Genomic DNA, 24,182 nt, shown 5'->3' on the forward strand with positions numbered 1-24,182 from the left:
AGGGGGCAGTTTGCCTGAATGCAAGAACATCAGAATGCATTTTTTGAAGACGAAATTTGTATGAAGCCAGTTCGTTGAGCAAGATACAATGTAATAAACACTTAAGACTTGTGTTTTAAAAATAATCACTTGGGAAGGTTCACACACGTGAAATGTTTTCAATTGACATTAGGCAGCCAATAAATGAGCTTAAAAAAAGATGGCACCTGTACATACAGTGGGAAGTATTTTCAAACATACACAGAGCTACAGCAAAATTTGCCCTTGTTTTCCTTACATGCACATTCTTAGGTCTTCACATAACCATTTCTGTGGTCACACTGAAAAGACAGAATAACAATATTAATATTTGTTCACGTGTCCCACCTAATACACAATAGAAATAAATACCTGTCCAAAATAAAAAAGGCACCTGTTACTGAAAGGAGGGATCCAACATTATCTCTGTCAAACATGGGCTGCTCCACGGGTCTCCCTCTTCAGAAACTTCTTGTTTTGGATCTCACTGAGTGACAGGGAGACAGAGCACCGTGACGGATTCTCCCTCCTGTAAAGGATGCTCTCCTTGATGGCATCCTTGATCACCTGGCACAGGACAGGGAAGAGCACCCAGTGGACAGGACACATGAGCATTTGACACTTGTTTCCCTGTTCATGAACCACCTAGCACTGCCAACACACCCATATCCCTGACAACGCAAATAAATGAATGTACTCTTATCTTGGCATTACTTGTAAAGTTTTGGAAATATTACTATTATGTCTACTGTGTGACGGTAGTGTTGTGAAGATGATCGTGCTTTAGGTTGGGCAGACAGACCTCGATGTTGTTGAGGGTGTTGAACTCCATCAGGTCGTGCAGCTGGGTGAAGGCTTGATTGGAGTACTGGAAGTTGAACGTGGAATATGGCGTCTCGGGATCATCAAAGATATCAAAATCAGCGTATTCCCTCTCCTTCTCTGTATCTCTGGGCACTCCTTCACACAAAAATCAGTCAGTTAAGTGGTCAACTTCATGGATATCTTTTTTATCTTTTAAAAAGTGGTCCAAAAACTGCTCAGAGTTCCTGGATTTTTGTCTTTATTTTTTGTTATCGCACCCTTTAAAGATCTGAGAATTCCAGCGGTTCTGGATGAGATTTGGGGGGGGGGGGGGTTTAAGGCAGAAAACCAGGTTGCACAAGAGTGCTTTGGTGAGTCCAAGGAGGAGGAGGTGACCGCTTTGATAGTATTGCTTTTCAGGATGATCTATCACATGTTTACATAGACTGTTACCACAGATATGTGGGAGATTCTTGGCGGCAAGACTGAGAGGGCCGCACACAGGCTCATTACTCAACTCCAGGCAGCCCGTAAAAGCACCCATAACTGCTCTCCATTCCTTAAAACATCTTTAATCTTCAGGAAAGATTCACGATGCTTATATCACCGGAAGGCTAAATCAAAAACATATTCTTCATTCATTAATTATTTGCACGGTGTAACATTAGTAATGCATTAAACACTCCTGAATCCCCATCTGCAACATAGTTATCAAACTATATATGAAATCAAAACACATGACTAATGATTGATTAAAAGCCAGTCACATAATTATTTCAAAGAGGTGGTATCACACTTTATACTGTAGGGCCATTTTTCACTTTCAGTTCTTTCTCACCTGGAGCCTTGAAGTTCCTGAAGTTGATGTTGGCCAACACAAAGTGGATGACAGTGGGGCAGTTCTTATCGCCCTTCCTGGGTTTGAAGACATAGCACTCCTTCAGGCCCTCCCTGTCAAACACTTTGGGGTCAATTTTGGGGAAGGGCAGCTTATTCATCCGAGCCCATTTCTCTGCCAACAGCAGCTCCTAGCAATAGAAAATAGCACTTTTACATGTGATAAAACAAACATTCCTGATGACTGAAGCTTATAATTTATAGTCCCTTTGTTAAACCAACCAGTCCATGTCATAGGCTTGTGTTCCAATGGATTTAAAGTGGGTTTTATGAAATATGCAAAAATATTCCCATGAAATGGTACTTACGAAAATGCAAGTACAAATGCACCGTCATAAAAAGGATTAATAAAAAGGCTTAATAAAATCAACCCACACTGTCTACTGTGTATGTTTAAATAGTTCCCAATAAAACAAGTGAGTATTAAGAAACACTGTAGGCAGTGAGGCACTGAATCATATACTTTTGAATCCAAATATACATTAACTCTTCATACATTAGATTAGACTTAGCCGATTGATGTTCTACAACTGGTACTCTGACATTTTTAGCCCATATTGCAAAATCCTGACCCCTGTATCCCAACAAACATTTCAAATAAATTAGAATTGTTTTTATTAGAATAATAAACATTAATCAACACAATACAATCCCAAAACAAAAATGACGACAAATACTAGGGACATGAAACCAGTGTAGCTATGCATACCCAAATACACAACAAATACATTTTGTTCAAATACATTTTGCACAGTGTGATTTTTGTGGATTGCAGAGCTTGTGTTCTCCAGTTTGTGCAGTGGGCGCATGGTTGAGTGTATGGAGACACACAGGTCTGATACATCATCCTAGAGACACCCAGACTGACCGCTTACCTTAAATGGAGGGCTGGAGTCACTCGGACGGGCGGAGAAGTCAAAGGAGATGATGAGGTCCACACCCCTTTGCGGTCGCAGTACCAAAGGATATGGGAGGTTAAATGTCAAGCCGCTGTCCACCACATGGATCTTCTTGCTCTTCACATCCAGAGGCTCATAGATACGATCAAACTCATCCGGGTCTGAAGTTTCCACAACACAGACCAGATCACAGACAGCTCAAGCAGATGCAGACTGTATGCATGTGAACATTCAGCCATGGACTGTGAGGTATGCCACAAATAGTACACACTTTAAACATAGGGTGACAGGAGCAGCTTGCTAAGTAAACCCTGGCATTTTTTCAGAGACATATTTTCCATGCTCAAAAAATTCATTCAGGAATCATATGCATTTGAATTTTAAATCAGAGAACCAGACAGTAGACATAAAAACATCAGGTATATTAACTTGAGATCTTTCACAAAGTGCATTTGTAAGAAATTCATTACAAGGGACAACAAAACAGCTGATTGTAAGACTACATATATGGTGTTTTGGCCACTGGTTCTCCTTTCACACTGGCCTCTGTCTCAGCAGTAGCAGAGGGTCTTACCAAGAGAAACATATGTATTTACACATTAACATAATACATGCTGAGTATATAAACACATATAGTTTTTAACACTCCATTAATACAGGTGAATATTTAATGAAGCAATTCAGGAGTATACCAGCGGGGCTCCACACGGGAATGAAACCATCAACCTCTGGTTTGGTTTAGAAGCTTGGCTCCCTACCGCTGCACCACACTGCTGCCATCATGGCGTACCATTCGCCCACTCTCTGACCTGTGACAGCGTCCACTTCCTCCTCAACAGGAGTCTGGCACGTGAGGTCTCCCACGGGCGAGAACGGCATGGCGGTGTTGAGATTCAGGCCCAGCATGAAGTTGTGCACCTTCCCCGCGCGGCCCTCGCGGGTGGTGAAGAGGGTGGAGTCGCTGACGAGGGAGGTGAACATGCGCTGCACCCAGCTGGCCTGGGCATGCGGATGGTACTCATCCTCTCCTCCCTGGCCCTCTGACAGAGGGAGACAGTGAGCACACCAGATTTTCACACCAGCTATACTACCACACACAGGCCATCTAAATCCCAACACTCTGGAACATACTTATGTAACATCACACACCCCCTCCAAACTCCTCACACCATCCCCCCGTGCACAACACACACCCTAAACTCACACCTAACTCAACCCTCCATACACACGCACGGGAACATCCGCTCAAACACAACATCAGCCCCCAAAATCTCTCAGACATATACTCAACAACACAGACCATGACATCCTGTATCACCTCTGACTGCTCTAATTAAGGCTGTTGTAAGGGAAAATTACAATGCTTTGTTGTCAGAACATCTTCAAGGAACACTCTTGTGACTACAATTTGAACTCCAAGATGCAAACAGCGTTGCTATTCAGGAAACCTATTCTAAGAAAACAAAGAACACATTACGGGAGACATTTTCTGTATGTACTGTTTTTCCATGTAGCCTGATTACATGAACTTATGTTGCTTTGGAAGTTGCTCTGGACAAATGTAAATGTACTGTAAATACTTCCACAGTATATCTGAGGTAATCATGGAAAATTTTCCTCCTGTTTACCTTAATGATAATACATGCAGCATAAGGAAACAAAGTAACACACCAGTAATGCCAGATTTAATGCTTAGAATTCACACATGTAGCCTCAGTGAAGTGAGTTTGTATAATGAAACTGTACAGTAAAATGCACCACATCGCACCCCAAAGAAATTTGTCATAGATATCTAACGCTTTCATGGCACTGACGTACAAAGCAGCAGGGCCACTCCTGCATACTGTGACATTGGGTAGGGAGCAACTTGTCACCTGCTCACCCTTTACAGTGACTGTATATGCCTACACACAACAAACAGCTACATAGACTAGCTGTAATATTTTTCTACACAAAAAAAAATTAATAAGCATGCATGTGACATTAACATGCATGTGACATTTGAAGGTTTGAAAACATGTTTGGAGGGAAGGCACACTGAGATTTAGGGGTGACAGCTTTGGGTCAGTCCTGGCTGTGCAGTCTGGAAGGTAAATCTACAGTGAAGCACTACGGCCGTATCACTGTTGCACAGAGAAACATGACATGACCGTGGTGACCATTCCTCAGGCAGGTGCTAATGCTGATCATGTTAGTGCACTGGGAGGCTGTGTATTCCTGTAAGAGCACCGGGGTTCTCACCTTTCCGCAGGTCCTCATCATTGTCTAGACTGTCCTCTCCCACAATATGCTCCGGTTTAATTTGTTCTGTGAAAACATAAAACGTGTGTCAAAACTCACATGCTTCATGTGAAAAAAATGCCATCAAATAAAAAATGCATGCAGTATGTGTGCATGCATGTGTGTGCGTGTGCTGTGTCAACTTTTTTAATTCTACATCACATCAAACAACAGTAATCCATCAAACACACAGAACTGGTTTTCAGATTAGCTTCAGCTAGTTTGCTGGTATGGTGTTAACGTTTTGAATCACGCCCAAACTCTGAAAGGCCAAATGTTTATTTTAGGAAACAGCAGAGCAGATCTTTTGAGGGAGTCCATCTGGAACGTGTAATTTCTGTCCCACTCAAACAAATTAAGTCCTATTCTCTATAACAATAGAGAACATGCAATAAGAAAACAGAAGCAATGAATGAAGCAGAGACCAAAAATTTAGTAGAGCGCCTCCAGTCTAGAATAAATTGCCATGTGTTCTTTTCATTCCCCCTGGGGTTTTTCCTACCCAACTCCTCCTCCATGGTGCTGCCCCCTGTGGTGTCTTTAATCCCCAGGACTCGGTTAAAGAGGATAGAAAAGGCACTGCCCCATACCCCTGTAAAATACACGGGAAATACATTAAGACACCAACAATTATTCTGGGCTCTTTGTCTTTTAATAATGATTTTCTTTATTCTATGATTTCACATCACATGGTGTTTTCCTTATTGTAAATACATTTATTACAGCTATAACAATTTATTCTAAAAAAGGGTTTATATTAAGAAAAAGTAAAGGTGATACTGTATAGTATATATATATTTTTTTTCCATACAATGTATTTGCATTTTAAATACAATTAGAGAGCAAAGGTCTTAAGGGTGTTTTCATCATCCTTCTTGGAATTTTTGAGCCAACATACATAGAAACCTACTATAGTTTCTGGGAATTTATGCACTACTTATTAATTCAGGTAAAGGTCACACGCACAGAGAGTCACGAACAGAAGCACATGATGGTATGCATTCTTAATTTATGATGTCACTTGACAGTCCGGAACACCCCCCCCCCCCCCCCCCCCCACACACACACACACACACACACACACACGCTCTCACACCCTAACCTGACCTGACAAACGTGAGTTAATGTGGGAGTATCATTCTCCAGCGTCTCTGACCGCATGTGTGGGTACCGAATAGGAAACTCATCCCTGAGTCACTAAGTTTCTTGGTACTTAAAGGTTTCCCAAAAAAAGAATAAACCAGACAATATGAAGTGAAACCCTAGAAGTTTTCGCTTGGACATATAAGAGTATCCAAGAAAAGTATGCGTCATGTTTTATCACGTCTCTGTCTAATTACTGGTAACAGTTCTCCTGGTTGCCAGCTTTCAGAGTGGGTGCGCCACACAGACTCTGAAACCTGTGTGAATAAGTGTGTGAAGTGATGCTGGCCAGGGGGTATACTGTAACACATTTCTTACCCATAAGGAAGTGAAGTGGATTCTCCTCATACTGTTTCACCACAGTGCCCATGAAGAACTTGCTTCCAAACAGATTGGGTGTCATGAAGGTGCCGTATTTGGCCATTCCAATCTCATATGGGCTGAACTCCACCCAGTCTGTCAATGGAGACATGCACCCAAAACTTTTTGAATTTATGCCTGCCCTGAAAGCAAGATGTTTTTGCTTGTTGACAGCTAGATTCAATACTATGAAAGACACAGCCTATATACATGATTTGATTAAAACCTTGATAGTTCAAAACTGATAATCCTGGTCTTTGACTCTGTCACACTTTACCAGACCTTTTCATTCTAACCACAAGCACCCTAACTCACCCTACTGCAACACTCCATGATTCCTTTCAGAAGAAATTAATCTGAAGAAAGCAATTCACAAAATGTATGCCCTCAATAAGTATACATCTTATATATAATGTGCTACTTGTTTGAGTTACAACTGATTGTTCCACAAAGGGAGCTATGATGCTAAGGAAACAGACCAGAGTGCTGAATGTCTATTCAACCTGAACCAAATGAAAACCAAAAATAGGACACCAGGTTATTTGACTTTGAACGGCAGGTGTCCTTGATTATGAAATACTACAAAGTGTTGACAGGGAATTCAACAGGTGATGTACAGACAACAGAAGACTATTATTATTATCCTAATCTTTCAATCAGTTTTGCATTTCTACAACATGGACCAATGTTGTCTGGAGGTGAAGCCAACAGACAAGGCAAGGAGCGTCACTTTGATGAGTAAGTCTTCCTCCTATGTAACAAGCCCTCACGCCCACAGAATAATGTGCCTTCAACAGGAGGTCACCGCAATCACACTCCTATTCAGCTGGCATTTTAGTTGGCATTTGTCATTGCTGAGTCAAACTCAGCATCAGATGGGACTGAATGATGACTGAAGGGTTTCGGTAAAAAAAAATTACCGAAACCCTTCATACTGGAAACCAGAGAGGTTGCATTTTCCTGGTAAGTGAATGTCAATAAATCATCCTGCCAGCTATGCATCAGCATGATGACCTGTAGAGACATGCCATCCACACGCACACACACACACACGCGCGTGCACACACACACACACATACGCATGCATGCATGCATACACACACACGTGTACATACCTGCAAACATAAGCTCCGACACATCTGGTTTGACATGCAGACAGGTGAAGAGTGGCAGCGGACTCTGTCCCTCGCTCACCTTGGCCTGCATCTCAGTCAGCTTAGTGTCCATTCTCTAGGAGGCAAAGGCAGCCGTGCTCTAGCCTGAAATCATTCTAGACTTGTTGAATACATGTGACTCAGTACAATGGATATGAGCCTGATTTCTTTCATGTTTTACAGTATAGTTTTGATGTAAGTTGAATTTGCAATACATTACAATTACGTCACATTACATTTACCAGAGGCTCTTATCCAGAGCAACCTCCAGTACAAAAGAACAGAAGTGTATCCATTCAAGGTAATGAGCAACAGCATCACACCAGGCTAACAGCACTCGCAGACCAGTGAGATGTATATACAAGTAAAAATACAATTGAAAACGAATTCTGCTGTCACATGAGTAAAAACATACTGTAGGTATTAGCTTGGAGTGGCAGTGTAGCATAGTGGTTACGGAGCAGGACTCATAATTAAAAGGTTGCCAGTTTGATTCCCTGCGGGGGCACTACTGCTGTACCTTTGAGCAAGGTACTGAACCCACAAAAGCCTCAGAAAATATCCAGCTGTACAAATGAATAACACTGTAGAAAGCTGTAACTGATATAAGTTGTTCTGGATAAGAGTGTCTGTGAAATGCCAATAATATAATGTATTAATAGCAAATAAGAATGTCTTATACACTTCCCTAAAGTACTAGCACAGGGTCACTGCAACCCTCAACACTTTGAGTAGTGTTTTCATAACATTAATGCATTTTAGATGGTTAGCTTTGTGGGTTTCCCAGTGCCACCCTAAACTGAAAAAAAAAATCATTATCAACAACATCTCTCTTACTCATCAAGGGGAGCCACTTGGGCTTCTGAGTATTCTGATAATTCTCACAACACCAGATACCATGATGTGACTATGGCAGCTACAGTGCTGTATCAGATTAGATGATACCCAAAAGGAAATCCTCCCAGCCAGCAGATCCACAAAGCGATAAGCACTCCTCCTAGATAACACTAAGTTAAAGTTTCATGTGCGTCACATCTATCCTTTAGCTGCTTGCTTGTGTCAGGTAGCAACTCCACTCTGAGTGGTGAGGTTAACATTAACTGGATAGGCTACGCTCGCACCGGTACATTAGCTGAGACTTCACCTCATGGGGGAAATCCCATAAGCCTTTGTGAGGGTTCAATGCTTTCACAAATAAATGAGCCATTTCACTATCACTGGTTCCATGTACCCGTATTACACTCAAATGTCTACACAGATTAACACTGTTGAGTGAGCTACTGTCCGAAGATGGAGCTTATAGGTACTGTGGGCAAGTGGCGCGGGGGGGGGTGGCGTCTTACATCTGGGATGAGAGTCTCTCCGATGAGCATGCTGAAGATGTCAGTGAAGGTGACAGGCTGCCCGGAGGCCTTCTTGGTCCACAGCGCCTGGATGTAATGTTTGACGTGCTGCGGCAGGAGCAGCCGGAGGGGGTTGCTGCTCACCCTGTTCATCAGCTCCTGGTTGATCTCCCGTGGGCCTTTCGCGGGGAAGTCGGGATGGGAGTACAGCGTTGACATGTACCTGCAACCAACCCCCCCAGCCAGGAACCAGACAGTCCAGATGTAAGACAAGTTGTCCTTCCCAGCTGCCCCCCAAAACAACAGAAGAGGGCTCCACAAATCCCTATTCAGTACCCCCCAAGCTGGCTGCTTTTCACTTTCCCAGTTCTTCAGAAATGCAGTTTTTTGTCAGTACAAAGATGACATATTATTTCATTTCCTCTTGTTTTTACACCATGGAATTTAATATTTCATTGTGTGTGTTGACTCCATAGTGTAGCACAACCAAAAATATCAGAGCTTACATAAGTCATGGATATTTAACATCTCCTGCAATCTGCGCAATAATTGAGGAGGATGATTATCCTCAAAACATGCATACATGAAGCACATTAATCTTGTTCACCGCATTATAAAACAATAAACTCATTCAAGGCATGACTGAATTGGTGATGTAGCATAGTGGTAAGGACAAAGCTTGTAACCAAAAGGTTGTCGGTTTGATTCCCTGCTGGAGCACTGCTGCGGTACCCTTGGCTTAACCCACAGTTGGCTCAGTAAATATCCAGCTTGATAAATGGATAACATTTAAAGATTGTAACCTATGTAAGTCGATCTGGATAAGAGTGTTTGCTAAATGACAATAATGTAATGAATTATAAGTTGCCCCACTGTATTCTTTATGCATTCATAAAGCTTTGCTTGGACTTAATGTCGATATGAAAATGGTGTGGTTCGCAGAAGCCCTGACAAAGGCAGCGATGCCTTATCCAAATAAAACAGATTGTGATGTTTGAATTCCTACTGGGCAAAATCATAGCAGCTCCTCAAGAACAGCACAGAGAGAGAGTCAGAGGTACAGACTGGCTCACTAACCAGGTGGATCCCGAGAGTCCTGCCACGTAGGTGGCACAGTCCAGAACCCCAGATTCGTACAGGGCTTTCATCACCCCAGAGAAGCCCACCATGGCCCTGAACCCTCCTCCAGAGCCCACAATGGCGATAACCGGCACCTGCAACACACAGGGCACAGGGACTGTCACACGCAGCCTGATTTCGCAATCACATCCCATCATGTTTGCTGGAAAACTCGTCCGATGCTTCTTTCTGCTTTCAGGTCTACCCCGTCCATCTGACTGACACAGAAAAATGTGACCATACCCCAAACTGCATCAATCGATTAGAATGGCCTCTTCATAATTTGTCAGATTGTTGCAGTATACGTATGGAAATTTGGGAATGACTGTTACACCTCGCCCCCGAGTGAGTCTAGGGACAGCACCCTCCTATTGACTCATGACTATGGATTTCCATACCAAATGAGGACACCAGAGCCTCCTGCCAAAGTCACAACTGGAAGGTCCTGGTGCCAAGGGCAGTCAGCCAAAACTGCAACTCAGTGTTAAAGACTGATGTAACCAGAAGATATGACGAGGAAGAAATGCATACCACTACTTAAAATGAAACAGATACACTTCATATTTCAACTTTTTAGCCTAATATTATGGGCAGTATTTTCTTTTATCCTCAGGTCTGAGGTGGGAAATCTTTTAAATGCCATAATGGAGATGCGGGCCGAGTTGCAGCCATGAGGACACCTACCTCTTGCAGGGAGGAGGGGAGGCAGCGCGCTTTCTCCATGTTCAGCAGTTTCTTAATGCCAAGCAAGGCCCTCTCCCGTCGTGTCTGCCTGAAGAGCTTCTCCTTGTCACAGAGCGCCAAGCTGAAGCGCAGGTCCATGGCAGAGCTGAGGACAGTACACCACCAGTAGCATCGTCACATTTGGCCTGTCACGCACACTTTGAGAGCCAACAGAGGACCTGGGGCGGCGGGTTTCACCAGCTACATGCATTCTGTTGTTAGGCAGCTTGAAACGGAGGTCTAATTAAACACATTGTCACTTTTAATTCCTCTGCCACTGGCTTAACATCAAAGGGAGTTGTCAAAAAATTGTTTTTCATTTGTGACTGGGTAAATGGTTCAAGGGTTTGATTGAATATTGCTCCAGGGCACTTGAAATTGTAAATCTCAGACAGGAAGCCAAGGTCTGCATAGAGGCACCACACTGTGACATGGAATGTGGAGTCTAATTGTTCATTAGGAGGGCGTTCACAACAAATCCAAGACCTGTATCAGCTGTAATATCAATCATAACCCTTTCTTAAAGTGCTGTTTTTTATATAGCTGCTAGTTGTCATTAAAGACAACAACATCATCATGTCATTTTGTAGGGTTTGACAAAGGACATGACACTTCATTACTCTGCTGTATTTTAGGGTTACATTTTATAGCTCAGGATAGTAACACTGCAATGTTGACTTGCAGTTACCTTACATTCCCTTGGAGTCTGGTTATAGAAGCTATTCATTACTACTGTTGCTTGTTACAGCACATATTGATGATGATATTGCCTTATCAGGTCTCTTAACTCCTTTAAGCAGACCACTCTGTCTTCCACAATGGTGAAACACCCAACAAATTTTCAAAGCACCACAAGACTGCAACAGCCTGTGTTTTTTGATGTTTGATGGCCAAACCAAACAGACATGACCAGAAAAAGGTAGTTGTGATACATACCACACCTCCAGGGACATCTCGAGATACACCTTGGTCACCTATAAAAATAACACAAACAGGAGTTATTCCCCAACAACCTGCCATTGATAAATCTCTTAACAGCAAAAAAATGGATGCTGAAGCGCCCATACAGGGGAAAAGCAATTCTACTTGTCAAAAGCAGGGCATCCATCCACTAGTAACAAAGGACAATCTGGAAAAAAGATGACTCAGCTTCTAATGCAAGCCCATATTCCACAGTGACTTGGGTTGGCCACTGTGCTAAGCACTATGATCACGCTCACACACTGTCCACACAGATCTCACACAGCTGATCATGAAGAGCAGAGTCACGAGAACACACTGCAGAGACATTCAGATTCTTACGTCAGATTCTTACTGTTACCAGGGAGAGGAGCGATTGCAAAGTCTTCAGAATCTTTTGGACTCTTACATTGCCTATGAGGAGCGGAACCAGCTCTGGCTGCCCCACTTTGATTTTGGAGATGTCGTAGGAGGTTGTTCCCAGAGTCTCGTCCATGACATAGTTTGCGTCCATCAGCGTGACCTGGACGGAAAAAAAAAATGGTAACAAAACAAACCAAAACAAATGAACAACGGTATACCCGGTGCTCTTTAACACAGAAGCCGTTGTGGTGACATAACGTGTACATGTTTACAGCATGTAGCGTGACACTGACTCAATGTCATTTGGCTGACCTCCAGCACGTTCTCCTGGTTGGGGTCCAGTATGAACTCAAACGTCTCATTCCACTCCGGATTCACATTGTTGTCTATGCACCGGGTCCGTTTCCTGCTCTCAGGGGCAGATGGGATGAACAGCTCCACATAGGGGTCTGGCGTGTCCACTTTCATCACACACACAAATATACACACAAACACACACACATACACACACACGTACATTCAGAATGTTTCAGAAGTCTCAAGAAGAGGACATGTTTTCATAATGACATCATTTAATGCTGAAATATAAGGCCTTGAAGAAAACAGAGGCTGGCAGTCACCAAATCGTCCTGACTTCACAGACATTCAAGGTCATTTTATTGCAAAATAACCTGTTCTGTCTGAATCTGACCATTTACTTACAAACTAACACAAAGAATATTTTCCACTGACTAAGTTTCATCTTTGAAAACAAAACTAAATCTTCAGGATGTGCTATCCTCTGCTACATATTGAAAAAGTACTTTGTAAAACTTGCATTCCATAATGTGTGCATGTGCAAATAAAACCTAATTATCAACTGTACAATTTTTTGGTGTGTCATGATCTGAGGTGCACTCATTCTTTATATCTTGTTTCTGTATCTTGGTCACATGCAGTCTTAGTTTTGGAGAGTGTCTCTTTAAGGGAATACACAGAGGCTGCATAATGGAGCCATTGTTATGTTGGGTAGTGGTGAGTAGTGGGACTGGCAAAATACAGTATGTACAAAGCATATATATATATATATATATATATATATATATATATATATATATATATATATATATATATATATATATGCATTCTTTGCAGAACTTTCATACATATATTATTATAGTTTTGATTGCCAGCTTCCATGAGTGTAATTACAATATGAGGTTTACAGCTGGTATAAGGTAAAAGATGGATGTTGCAGTCTCATTTATTAATAAAATGTTGTAGCTTAACATTTTTGATATATGCGTATTATACATTTTAAAACATACAACAGTGTAATATGTGCCATGTCCTGTTTCTGCACTGAAAGACCCTCTGAACCCATGTACACCTCAAGTACTTACACAAGTCTCCAAGCACCCCCTTAGTAACATTCTCAGCCCGTACCACTGTTACCTTGAACTTGTGTGAAAACTGCTGCTCAACCTGGAAAGTGCAATACATCACTGTCAAAAATGAGATAATAAAATATGATAGTAAAATATGAATCTCTAAACTGATATCAGAAAACAATCTACAGAATGACTGTCCTGACATTTCACTTACCGTGGCTGTACATGATATTTACAATTTCATGAAACATGCCAGAGATGTACAATGATATATTATCACAGGAGTAGTAAACCAAAAAAAGTGTATGCTGTACAGAAAACTACAACAGGGAAAAAATACAGATGTTCAATGTTTCCTGCATATGTCCTTGACTCTCCCCATATGATGCAATACGCTGTAATTAACATATTTTGCAGTCAGACATGCATGACTATACATACACACTGCTGTTCATATATTTCAATACCCTGTCATTCATTACATCATACATTGTGGTTTTGCTACAATCCAGAAGTCTTTCATGTCAGATTACACTATATTACATGATGTTATAATTACATTCATTTAGCAGATGCACTTATCCATAGTGACTTCCAGCACAAAAGAACAGAAGTGTATCCATGCAAGTTGAACAAGCAACAGTGTCAGAACAGGGTAACAACACTCCCAGACCAGTGAGTGTTTGCAAAACATTAGTCAAGCCCCACCACAAGTTACCTTGTGCAACCTGACTAGACAGCCTAGTATCTAAGAGAAGGAAAGCACACACACTACCATACATCACAGTCACTAGATCACAGAATCCAAAACACTTTGTGATATTACACGTAAAATAAACACCAAGTATGAGCTATACATGTCATAGGTGATTTCCTGGTGCGGGAGAGCAAGCATTTTGAACATCAACGAGAAAACATCCTTTTCCTTATTACTTCCAACCCAGATAACTTTGGAAAGGAAATTGAAAATCTTTGTGGTGATTGTAATAACCATGACATCACACTGTAATGATGTTGCCAAAAGAAGCCTGACAGAACCCACTCTCTCTCAGAAAATTTATAGTGTCTTTGCCATTCAGATATATAACTGAGAAAAAATCGGCTACACAGTGAAAAAGAATTTGAGCTTTCATCGAAAAAAAGATCCTCACACAACCACTTTAAAGGTTATAATCTGAAAATGGCATAAATATCACCTGCACACCAAAACAAACCTTTCAAGAGTGTGTCCAAGAGAAAGATAATATAATAAAAATAAATCAGATTTCTGCACATGGTGGTCCTAGCAAATATCATTCAAATGAGCAGTCTACAGAAATTTGTCTTATTTTTATTTTTAAAAAAATCGTAGGATGAACAACTCTGTCATAACTGATTAGGAGTGCTATTTTAATGCCATTAAATGTAATTCAATATGATTATGTATGTAAGATGATAAACAACATTCTTTCATGCTGAAATTGAATTTTATACTGTGCCTTCCACCCTGAGAAAACACACTCAAATACTCATTCTGTCCAACAACCTAATGTAAATAACATACTGTATAAAAGCTACATATCACCCCAAAGGGAAGAATTCAAGATTTCCAAAGACATGCAGTTGGTGTTGTCTTAATGGATTACGAATACAACAAGAAAAGGTTGAAAGCATTTTCCCCAGCTCTATGGAGGCCATAAATGATCATTAGTAGGCGCCACGAATCCAGCTGTATATCCATGATTTATGACTTACAATAATATACTGATAGGGATCTATGGAAGACATTGCCAGTCAGAAATTAGATTCACTCCGGGATGAAATCTGCTTTCCACCGTGTGTCGTCAGACTCGGGCAGCGCCTCCAGATGTTCCAAACAGCATTTATTGACCCTAGGAATGCATATCAAAATACAATACTTATCTCCACAATAATCAGTCGACAGATTAAACAATAACTGAACATGGCTAACCAATGGGGAACTGATGATTCAGTCGAACAAACTTAATTTCATTTTTCAATCAATCTGCAAAGAAACGTGGTTTTGAGGCTGGTAATGATTTCAGCATTACAAGCCTACGGTACGTAACGTAATGCCATGTGGCACATACAATGGGATTTTACCCAGACAGACAATCTAAAACAATCTACGGCAATCATAAACTGCAAGAGCAACCAGTTACGCCGTGCAACTCCTAATGAGCGCAATCAGGAAAAAATTCCATGAGTGAAATGAAGAATCATGTAGCTTTATATAAACGAGGTATTACAAAGTCAGCAGTGATGCCTGACACTAAATAACCTTTACATATAATAAATATGATTATTTAATTTAAGAGGAATTAAACTTCAGAAATTCAAGAAAAAAAAGTGCATTGCACTATCACGACATCAACGGGCTACAATACAATAGGTTTATTATGTTTGTCTTCTCGATAACCAAACGTAGTGCACTTGCCTTCGCAAACAGTTAAATCAAACCTGGGAAAGGTTGGCCAAACTCTGGTAAAGAAAGAGCAGCCCTTCTTAGTGACCACTAAATAGTCTATAGTGTAAGTGCACAACTATACTGATTCAAAGACATACAGCTACCATGAACAAAACGGGTTGCAACTGGGTGCCCATCCTGGACAATACAGATTCTTTATATTATTACTTGTAAAATATATAGCCACTTACCTTGCTACTTGTGAGAACATAAATCCTGCAAAAAAATCACATTCCTTTTGCTCAGCGAGCCAGTGCTGTGGCTGTAGGAGGGGGTGCTAAAAGTCACATCCGAACTCCATCTACCACGAGCAAAAACTACCCGAAGAAAGCGGTTTCTTAAAGTGGAACACACCACGTCGCTTCAGCTTTAAACCGCGCAAGGCAGTATCTGTTTTTGATAGGTTAGCGCATTGAATTAATTACTTAGAAACGTTTAGTTTTAAAACAATCAGATATTGAAATTCGAAGTAGCTAAGTCATAAAGGAATGAATTCTAAGTGATTTGAGATTACTTAAACAGTGTTTAAAATTGTAGATAAGGAAGATAAGAGGATAAGTATTCACTATCTTAAATTATTGTGATACAGCCATGAGGAATTCAGATTAATCTGGTTTGTGCTGACCGTGTTTACGCAAACGCTTCAATTTCCACTGAGAATTCAGTATTGCATTTCGTCCAAACTCCTGCATGGATTTACAATATGCAAAATTCACTTCCATCCACGAGAGGGCGGTCAAAGACAATTTCTGTCTCGCTAAGGCTCGCAGTAATGGCAAGAATAGAAACGCGCTTTTTTAATTAATACAATTATTTAGTTAACATGACGTACATTCAACATAAAAATAAATATAACGAAAGTATTAAGTATATACCTAAACCCCGTAAACTGATAATTTGTTGATCTTCAAGTGGCTATAACATGTAAACATGTTATATGGAATATACTGTAAATGTTATATGGAACAGAATATACTTTCCACTTTTTCACTGAATCTCTCTCAGAGTCCTACAGTCATGCAGGATCAATCGTCTCGCGAATGACAGAAAGGAAAAATAAAATAAAAAAGACAATTATAACATAAAGATAAAATGGAGTAAATCAAAACTATTTTAGAGTTATGAAATAAGAATCAAAGAACATTTCGAGCTGGTGGATTTAGATACTCAGACAGGTTTAGTCTAACCCCAGCTAGATGTATTCGAAATCCTACATTCTGTTTTGATTTTTTGTTATAATCCCTAAAGTAAACCTTTTTGCCACAATGCATCAAACAGGTATAGTTGAACATTCCATGTTATTTCATAGTTATTATGTAATCATAGCCCACTGTCTTAATTCATGTAACTCTACGTGTGAAAGAGCTATGATAGCTGTGAGCTAGTTTATTTCACTCATCATCACAGACGTCAGTGTCACTTAACAGAAGTTTTTATTTTATTTTTTATATTTATTATTATTATTATTGCGGTTGAATTTGTTTTAGTTTAATCACTTGCTATATGAAAACATTTTAGTGATCAATCACTGAAGACATAATACAACAAGTTATCATAAAAGTAAGTAAATACACACCTTGATAACCTCAGGAATTTAAGCGACACGCTGAGTAAACGAGTAGTCAACACATAAATAAATAGTAGTAATTTGTGTGAGACAGGCTGATGAATGAGTTGAATCTGCAGCGCTACGTGACGGGTTGAACGAATAATTCCACATTCATAAATAGGCTTCCCTCAGCTGGATAAACACATCAGAATGTTTATCGAAGTCCTCATAATACATTTCAGAGTGGTCATATTGCAGTGCAAATAACTGTTTTAATATTCTTTTCTGAATAGGTTTTTTGTAGGGCGTGGTGAATTCCGCCCACAGCTAAAGGTTGGCTATAAAAGATCAGTCATTCCGCGGAGGGTTCATTCACAACCTCGGAAGTGGTTGCTTTGGGAGAAGCTTACTAGAAACGCGTAATCAAGAGAAGGCACTGGAATGAAAGCAATCATAATTTTTATTTCACTTCTCCATGCGGGGATTTTGGCCTGCGAGGGAGGTAAGATACATCATCATGGTAGAAATCTTTAATTTTTTCGAGTTATGATTTTGGAGATACAATCAGATATTATATTATCCTAATATGGTTTTCCACGTTGTCTAATGTATTATATTGAGTTTAGAATACATAATACACTTGTATTAATAAATATCATTCAAGGTATGATTAAAATGTCCCCATGGTTTGGCGTTACAGCCAACCCTTGCTGTTCTCAACCATGCCAGAATCGGGGTATTTGTACGAGTATAGGCACCGACTCGTATGAGTGCGACTGCACAAGGACTGGATACTACGGCGAGAACTGCACCACTCGTAAGTACAAAAAAAAAAATCTATCAACACGTTTGACCTCAGAATCTATTGATTATTGCTTTGAGGTTCACGACTTTTAGTTAAGTATTTTTTTCACTCTCTCTTCAACAGCGGAACTCTTCACGTGGATTAGAACTAAACTGAAACCAACCCCGAACACCGTGCATTACATTCTTACACATTTTAAAGGATTCTGGAACATCCTGAACAACATACCGTTTTTAAGGGATACCATCATGCGTTATGTGTTGACATGTAAGTTTATTGCTTTTCTTAATATCACTTGACATCAACCAAAGACATACACGTGACTCAAAAGCCAGGGGTTTTGAATGACGTTTTATCTCCGTCTCTTTCGGCAGCTCGGTCACATTTAATTGATAGCCCTCCGACCTACAATTCCGATTATGGTTACAAAAGCTGGGAAGCCTACTCAAACCTCTCGTATTACACACGAACCCTGCCTCCTGTACCTGAGGATTGCCCAACACCCATGGGAGTTGCAGGTGAGCACTAAAACCGGTTTTATGAGATATTTAAAAGCTTACCAAGAATATGTCATTGTACTGACGTAAGGCCTGTTTCAAGACAGGCCTGAGGGTAAGTTTTTGCAGTCTGTCTCTACCCCTATTGCAGAGGAAAGCTAAGTAATATTTGCTTGCTCTGATATACTTTTAAGTTCAACCTTCTTGATTCGAATATGTGTCTCCTTATTGTTGGAGCACAGTATTAAAATATGAATGGATATTACCTATTTTGCTGATATGTTTGTTTTTCTGTTTCACAGGGAAAAAAGCCTTGCCTGATGTTAAGTTGGTGGTGGAAAAATTTCTGTTGAGGAGAAAGTTTATCCCAGACCCCCAAGGCACCAGTCTGATGTTTGCTTTCTTTGCTCAGCATTTCACCCATCAGTTTTTCAAATCAGATATGAAGCGAGGGCCAGCCTTCACCAGAGCACAGAACCACGGAGTAAGTGTCCTTCAAACAAACAATAACAACATCCAACCACTTCTTTCCAATTTTTGTTGAAATCATTTTTTTTCCAGTAGAAGTGTCCTTACCCTTTTTGATATTTACTCTCAGGTGGACTTGAGCCACATTTATGGTGAAACCCTGGAGAGGCAGCACAAACTGAGACTCTTCAAAGACGGAAAGCTGAAATACCAGGTACTGAGCCTCACAATGGAACACAATGTCACCTTAGAATGGGTTAATTAATTGTCACAGTAAATAACTGGCCAAAACTGACTAATTGACAAAAAAGACTGTAAGGTACCTTTGTGGAGGTTGAATGGCTTGTGTATCTACCTGGAAAGTACATGAAGCTAGTGCATATCCTGACAGAGGTGTGTGTTGCACCCACAGGTTGTTGATGGGGAGGTGTACCCCCCTACTGTAAAAGACGTCCAGGTGGACATGCACTACCCTCCCCACGTCCCAGAGGAGCACCGCTTCGCTGTTGGCCACGAGGCTTTCGGCCTGGTCCCGGGGCTCATGATGTATGCCACCATCTGGCTGCGGGAGCACAACCGCGTCTGCGATGTGCTGAAGCAGGAGCACCCGGACTGGGACGACGAGCGCCTCTTCCAGACCACCCGCCTCATTCTGATCGGTGAGCGACCAGCAGTGAACCCCCAGAAACAGTCACCCCCCCCCCCCCCCCCCCCAATTAGCCATAACAACAGCGCTTTTCACTTCCTCCATCTTTCCCAGGGAACCGGAGCCGGCCAGTTCCCCTTACACAATGTTGCCTGTAAATAGTTCCAGGGGGAAGTGAGACGATGTGGGGCTTTAGGTGTGGGATGTTTACGAAAAGGGGGGGCACTGGACCGAGGTCTGATCAGACGGTACTCTTCCATCCGCAGGCGAGACCATCAAAATTGTGATCGAGGATTACGTTCAGCACCTGAGCGGCTACCACTTCAAGCTGAAATTCGACCCCGAGCTGCTGTTCAACCAGCGCTTCCAGTACCAGAACCGCATCTCATCCGAGTTCAACACACTCTACCACTGGCACCCGCTGATGCCTGACGACTTCCACATCGAGGACCAGGTCTACAGCTACCCGCAGTTCCTCTTTAACAACTCCCTGGTCATGGAGCATGGCGTTCGCAATCTGGTGGAGTCTTTCACTAAGCAGATCGCCGGCAGGGTGAGGATCTCAAGCTCGATCCACTCCAAGTGTTTTAAAGTTTTACAGTTTTAAAGGGGGGCGTGGAGATGTTTAACCAGCACTGATAACTGACCTGTATTCCCTAACTCTACCAACAGGTGGCTGGTGGTCGGAACGTGCCTCCAGCAGTGATGATGGTTGTCATGAAGTCCATTGAACACAGCCGGCAGATGCGCTACCAGTCCCTGAATCAGTACAGGAAACGCTTCATGATGAAGCCGTACACCTCATTCCAGGATCTGACAGGTGACAAACAAACAACTAGCATCAGTCTGATTTTTGCTGTGTGAACAGTTTTGGTTCAGGCTCAGAACTCTTCCCCATGATTGTTAAATATATTCAGCTCTTATATTTTTGTTTTAAATATCATGGCTTGTCATTTGTGTACCATGGTCATATGGCTGCTGACTGCTCAGCTAAATGGAGGAAGGCCAATCGTCAAATATGAATTTGAGTCCGTTTGTGTTATTTAGCGTCCAGATTCCGTGATCATAGAGAAATGCCACCAGAATATTGTTATATACATAAACAGCGATAGAGAAACCAGCCTGAAATTGTAACAGAGTTTCCCTTTGCCATGCAGGAGAAACAGAGATGGCAGCAGAGCTGGAAGAGCTGTATGGGGACATTGATGCCATGGAGCTGTACCCTGGTCTGCTGGTGGAGAAGCCAAGGCCCAATGCTATCTTTGGGGAGACCATGGTGGAAATGGGAGCTCCATATTCCTTGAAAGGACTCATGGGGAACCCTATTTGCTCTCCGGAGTACTGGAAGCCAAGCACCTTTGGTGGGAAAGTTGGATTTGAAATCGTTAACACCGCCTCCCTGCAGAAACTGGTTTGTCGCAATGTCAAGGGGCCTTGTCCAGTGGCGTCCTTCCACGTGCCTGATGTAAAAGATGCAGGGTCAGCCACGATCAACTCGAGCACGTCGCACTCTAGACAAACCGACTTAAACCCGACTGTCATTCTGAAAGAAAGAACCTCTGAGCTTTGATAACCACAAAAGAGAACAAAATAGTAAATCCAGTAACTACTGGAAATGAACCATATTTATTTATTTATTTATTTTGTATTTATTTATTTATTGTAGTTCTAAGTAAATATAAAGAAGTATTTTTATAATGTACTTTCAGAGCATAATATTAGCAAGAATAATTAATTCCTCATCTTGTGTTGCTCCACTGTATTTGTTACATTCTATGTATAATTATATTTATTTGTATATATTTTATTTACAAAGACCTCAGAACAATGTGCAACATTGACAACGTTGTATCTGTAATTTAAGTTTTTGTGTTTGGTTAACCGAGAACAGCTTAATACTTGAACTGAAAATATTAGTTTACAATCTTTGAACAATATGTGTGTATATACCATTTGTATAGATATGACAGTACCGTCATATCTATACAAAACAGACTACAAAACAGACTACAATACAGATGAACTGTGATTTTTTTGTTCTAGTCCCTATTTTTGCACAAAAGTATTGCCTATTTTTAATGTTTTTGGTACTTGAACAATTTGGTGAAATTGAAATAAAGGTTTTTATTGTTGTTATAAAATTGCATTTCTTGTGTGTCTTCATACGTCTTGTTTATTTATCTTTTCTTTTATGTGCTACAGCACGTTCAGAAATGCTGCAGAGAACCCAGTCGGATAATATATTGTTTAAATAAATTCCATATTACACATATTGAACTGATATAAACCATATCAAAGCACAATTAAAGGGCACATAGATTGTTCTCACAAAATAAAACCCGTAAAATGGTAAACCTACCATGCGTTTAAGATTTATCCCTGCTATTACCTCAACCTGGTGCATGCTAAGTACTGTCCACCAACAGAAACGTTTTCATTGGGTATCTCTTTATAATGTATTGTTTAAGTTAATACAGAGGTACAATTAGATAATGTTACAGTATAAGATGTTCAAAAAAAGAATTCTTCAGAGAACAGCTGATAAAGCCTTCAAAAAGAAATGTATCAACAATTAATAAAACGAAAAGAGTGTGATATGCATGCTCTTTATTTAAACAATATTATTTATGCATATTGTTTGTGAAAGTATTTATACTTATGTAGAAAACCAATCAAAGAATTGCATAAAATTATACATCAATAACACTATGACGTAAGGTAATAAAGCTGCACTATTTTTTTAATAATTTGCACTACCTTTATTTACTTTTTTCAGTTTTCTCGTTTAATAAAGAAAAATTCAAACCTCCCTCTTAATCACTGATCTAATTATTGAACAGCTACAGCTGAATCAATCAACAACTGTCAATAAATGAATATCAAAAGCATATCATGTAATGAAGCAGAATGTTGATTATTTTCATGAATTACTATTTGACATACTTCTGACATGCAGTACCTTTTACAGATGCAGTACCTCACTAGTCTTTGTGCCCACTACAGAATTCAAAGAAAAAGTTCCTTTTCCCTCTTGATCTAATCTGATCTTTTCATAAAGTTTTATGGATTAGAGCCAGGTTGGCTCAGGCAGAAGGAGAAGTGATTCTGTCATTGTGGCAATACACAAATTCACACCAACTCCTTGCCTTCAGACCATGAACATGCTTGAGCAGAGAGGAGTTTGCTTTCACTTCTTGCATTTCTGCACTTGTATTTTTCCACCTTTGGGACATGTGAAAACCTGCCAGGAAAAGCACTTGGTGGTGGAATTGCGGGAAAAAGCACCCAGATCCTGGAAAGATAGAGCTCAGCCAGGCATACAGACTGCAGAGCCCAAAACTAAACATTTTAGCTGATAAAAGGGAAAAAAAAAACAAATTTCCTATAATGTTTCAGATGAATGTTATATCAAAGCAAAAGCAGAAATGAGGCAAATCAAAGAAGGGCTGCCACGTGTATGCATCTCATTTATATATGGACATTTTGAATGAGCAAATGAAAATAAAAATGAACAAATATTAATGACTGTATTGAACTCTTTTACGTACTGTATGTGAAGTGGGAACAGACTGAGTGCTAATATTTTATGAGTTTTTGTCATGAGTGTTGTGCAGAAATATACCCATAAATTTCAAGGTGTGAAAAAACAATAAAACAGAGGTGATTACACATGCTTTTATTTCAGCAAGTGATCTGATGCTCACATAAAAGTTTGTGTGTATAAATTCAGATGCTCAGAGATTAGATGATTCATAATTATGAATGATCCATTCAGATGATCCAAAGCAGGGACGCTTCAAACCACTGTTTATATATCACAAATGCAATGGAAACATATTTCATTGGTCTTTTGATTACTTGATACCCCAACATGCTATCAGTTCTTTGTAGATACCAAATGGAAATTTCATCATATTTAAAACAAATACTTTCTCTAACTTTTCTGGGCCTGGTGAAAACTTATTTCCTTATTCCACCTTTTAATATAACAACCACAATGCAACCTTGGTTGTGTACAGTAGCTGGCTACATGTGATGTTACATGTTCATGTGGCCTTTTTACCTCGGCATGCCTAGTATGAAATTCATACCAGCTCAGCTCCCAGCTAGAATGTGTTTCCATTATGAGACAATACTACTGATTGAACTGTGAACTCTCTAGGCTCTGAAGTTTTCTGGTAGCATTTCATTATCAAATAATAATAACACAGACAAGATTTCAAATGTGTTGTTTTAAGTGCAAATGCTTAGGAGCATTAGAGTAGTATGTAGGCTTGTTTCAGTTTTGAGCCACATTCCCAGCAAAATACTTTATTA

General features: G+C 40.5%; 2 protein-coding genes across 2 annotated transcripts; one reads left to right on the forward strand and one right to left on the reverse strand.

Moving 5' to 3' along the window:
- Nucleotides 1-232: 232 nt before the first annotated feature.
- Nucleotides 233-16,193, reverse strand: pla2g4ab (phospholipase A2, group IVAb (cytosolic, calcium-dependent)). The gene is made up of 19 exons (XM_036522197.1): nt 16,092-16,193; nt 15,168-15,304; nt 13,446-13,527; nt 12,376-12,524; nt 12,110-12,223; nt 11,677-11,714; nt 10,702-10,846; nt 9,976-10,112; nt 8,899-9,121; nt 7,517-7,631; nt 6,360-6,497; nt 5,401-5,490; nt 4,848-4,925; nt 3,428-3,658; nt 2,595-2,779; nt 1,661-1,850; nt 821-978; nt 413-585; nt 233-320 (listed from the first exon to the last, which is right to left on the reverse strand). The coding sequence occupies exons 2-18, from the start codon at nt 15,198-15,200 to the stop codon at nt 448-450; spliced, it is 2,244 nt and encodes a 747-aa protein (XP_036378090.1). The 5' UTR covers nt 15,201-15,304; nt 16,092-16,193; the 3' UTR covers nt 233-320; nt 413-447.
- Nucleotides 16,194-17,836: 1,643 nt separating this feature from the next.
- Nucleotides 17,837-21,481, forward strand: ptgs2b (prostaglandin-endoperoxide synthase 2b). Its single transcript, XM_036521661.1, has 10 exons — nt 17,837-17,951; nt 18,150-18,266; nt 18,378-18,521; nt 18,629-18,772; nt 19,054-19,235; nt 19,350-19,433; nt 19,632-19,878; nt 20,132-20,418; nt 20,538-20,685; nt 21,023-21,481. The coding sequence occupies exons 1-10, from the start codon at nt 17,891-17,893 to the stop codon at nt 21,433-21,435; spliced, it is 1,827 nt and encodes a 608-aa protein (XP_036377554.1). The 5' UTR covers nt 17,837-17,890; the 3' UTR covers nt 21,436-21,481.
- Nucleotides 21,482-24,182: the final 2,701 nt, after the last annotated feature.

The sequence above is a fragment of the Megalops cyprinoides genome, chromosome 2, assembly GCF_013368585.1.
Source record: "Megalops cyprinoides isolate fMegCyp1 chromosome 2, fMegCyp1.pri, whole genome shotgun sequence".
NCBI lineage: Eukaryota > Metazoa > Chordata > Actinopteri > Elopiformes > Megalopidae > Megalops > Megalops cyprinoides.

Coding starts and splice junctions, on each gene's coding strand:
- pla2g4ab (XM_036522197.1), bottom strand. CDS start 15,200: ATGTCTTCCATAGATCCCTATCAGTATATTATT. Junction 13,528..15,167: donor ATCCCTATCAGTATATTATT/GTAAGTCATAAA, acceptor TGCACTTTCCAG/GTTGAGCAGCAGTTTTCACA. Junction 11,715..12,109: donor TTCCGCTCCTCATAGGCAAT/GTAAGAGTCCAA, acceptor TTATTTTTATAG/GTGACCAAGGTGTATCTCGA.
- ptgs2b (XM_036521661.1), top strand. CDS start 17,891: ATGAAAGCAATCATAATTTTTATTTCACTTCTCCATGCGGGGATTTTG. Junction 18,267..18,377: donor CGGCGAGAACTGCACCACTC/GTAAGTACAAAA, acceptor TCTCTTCAACAG/CGGAACTCTTCACGTGGATT. Junction 19,879..20,131: donor CACCCGCCTCATTCTGATCG/GTGAGCGACCAG, acceptor TTCCATCCGCAG/GCGAGACCATCAAAATTGTG.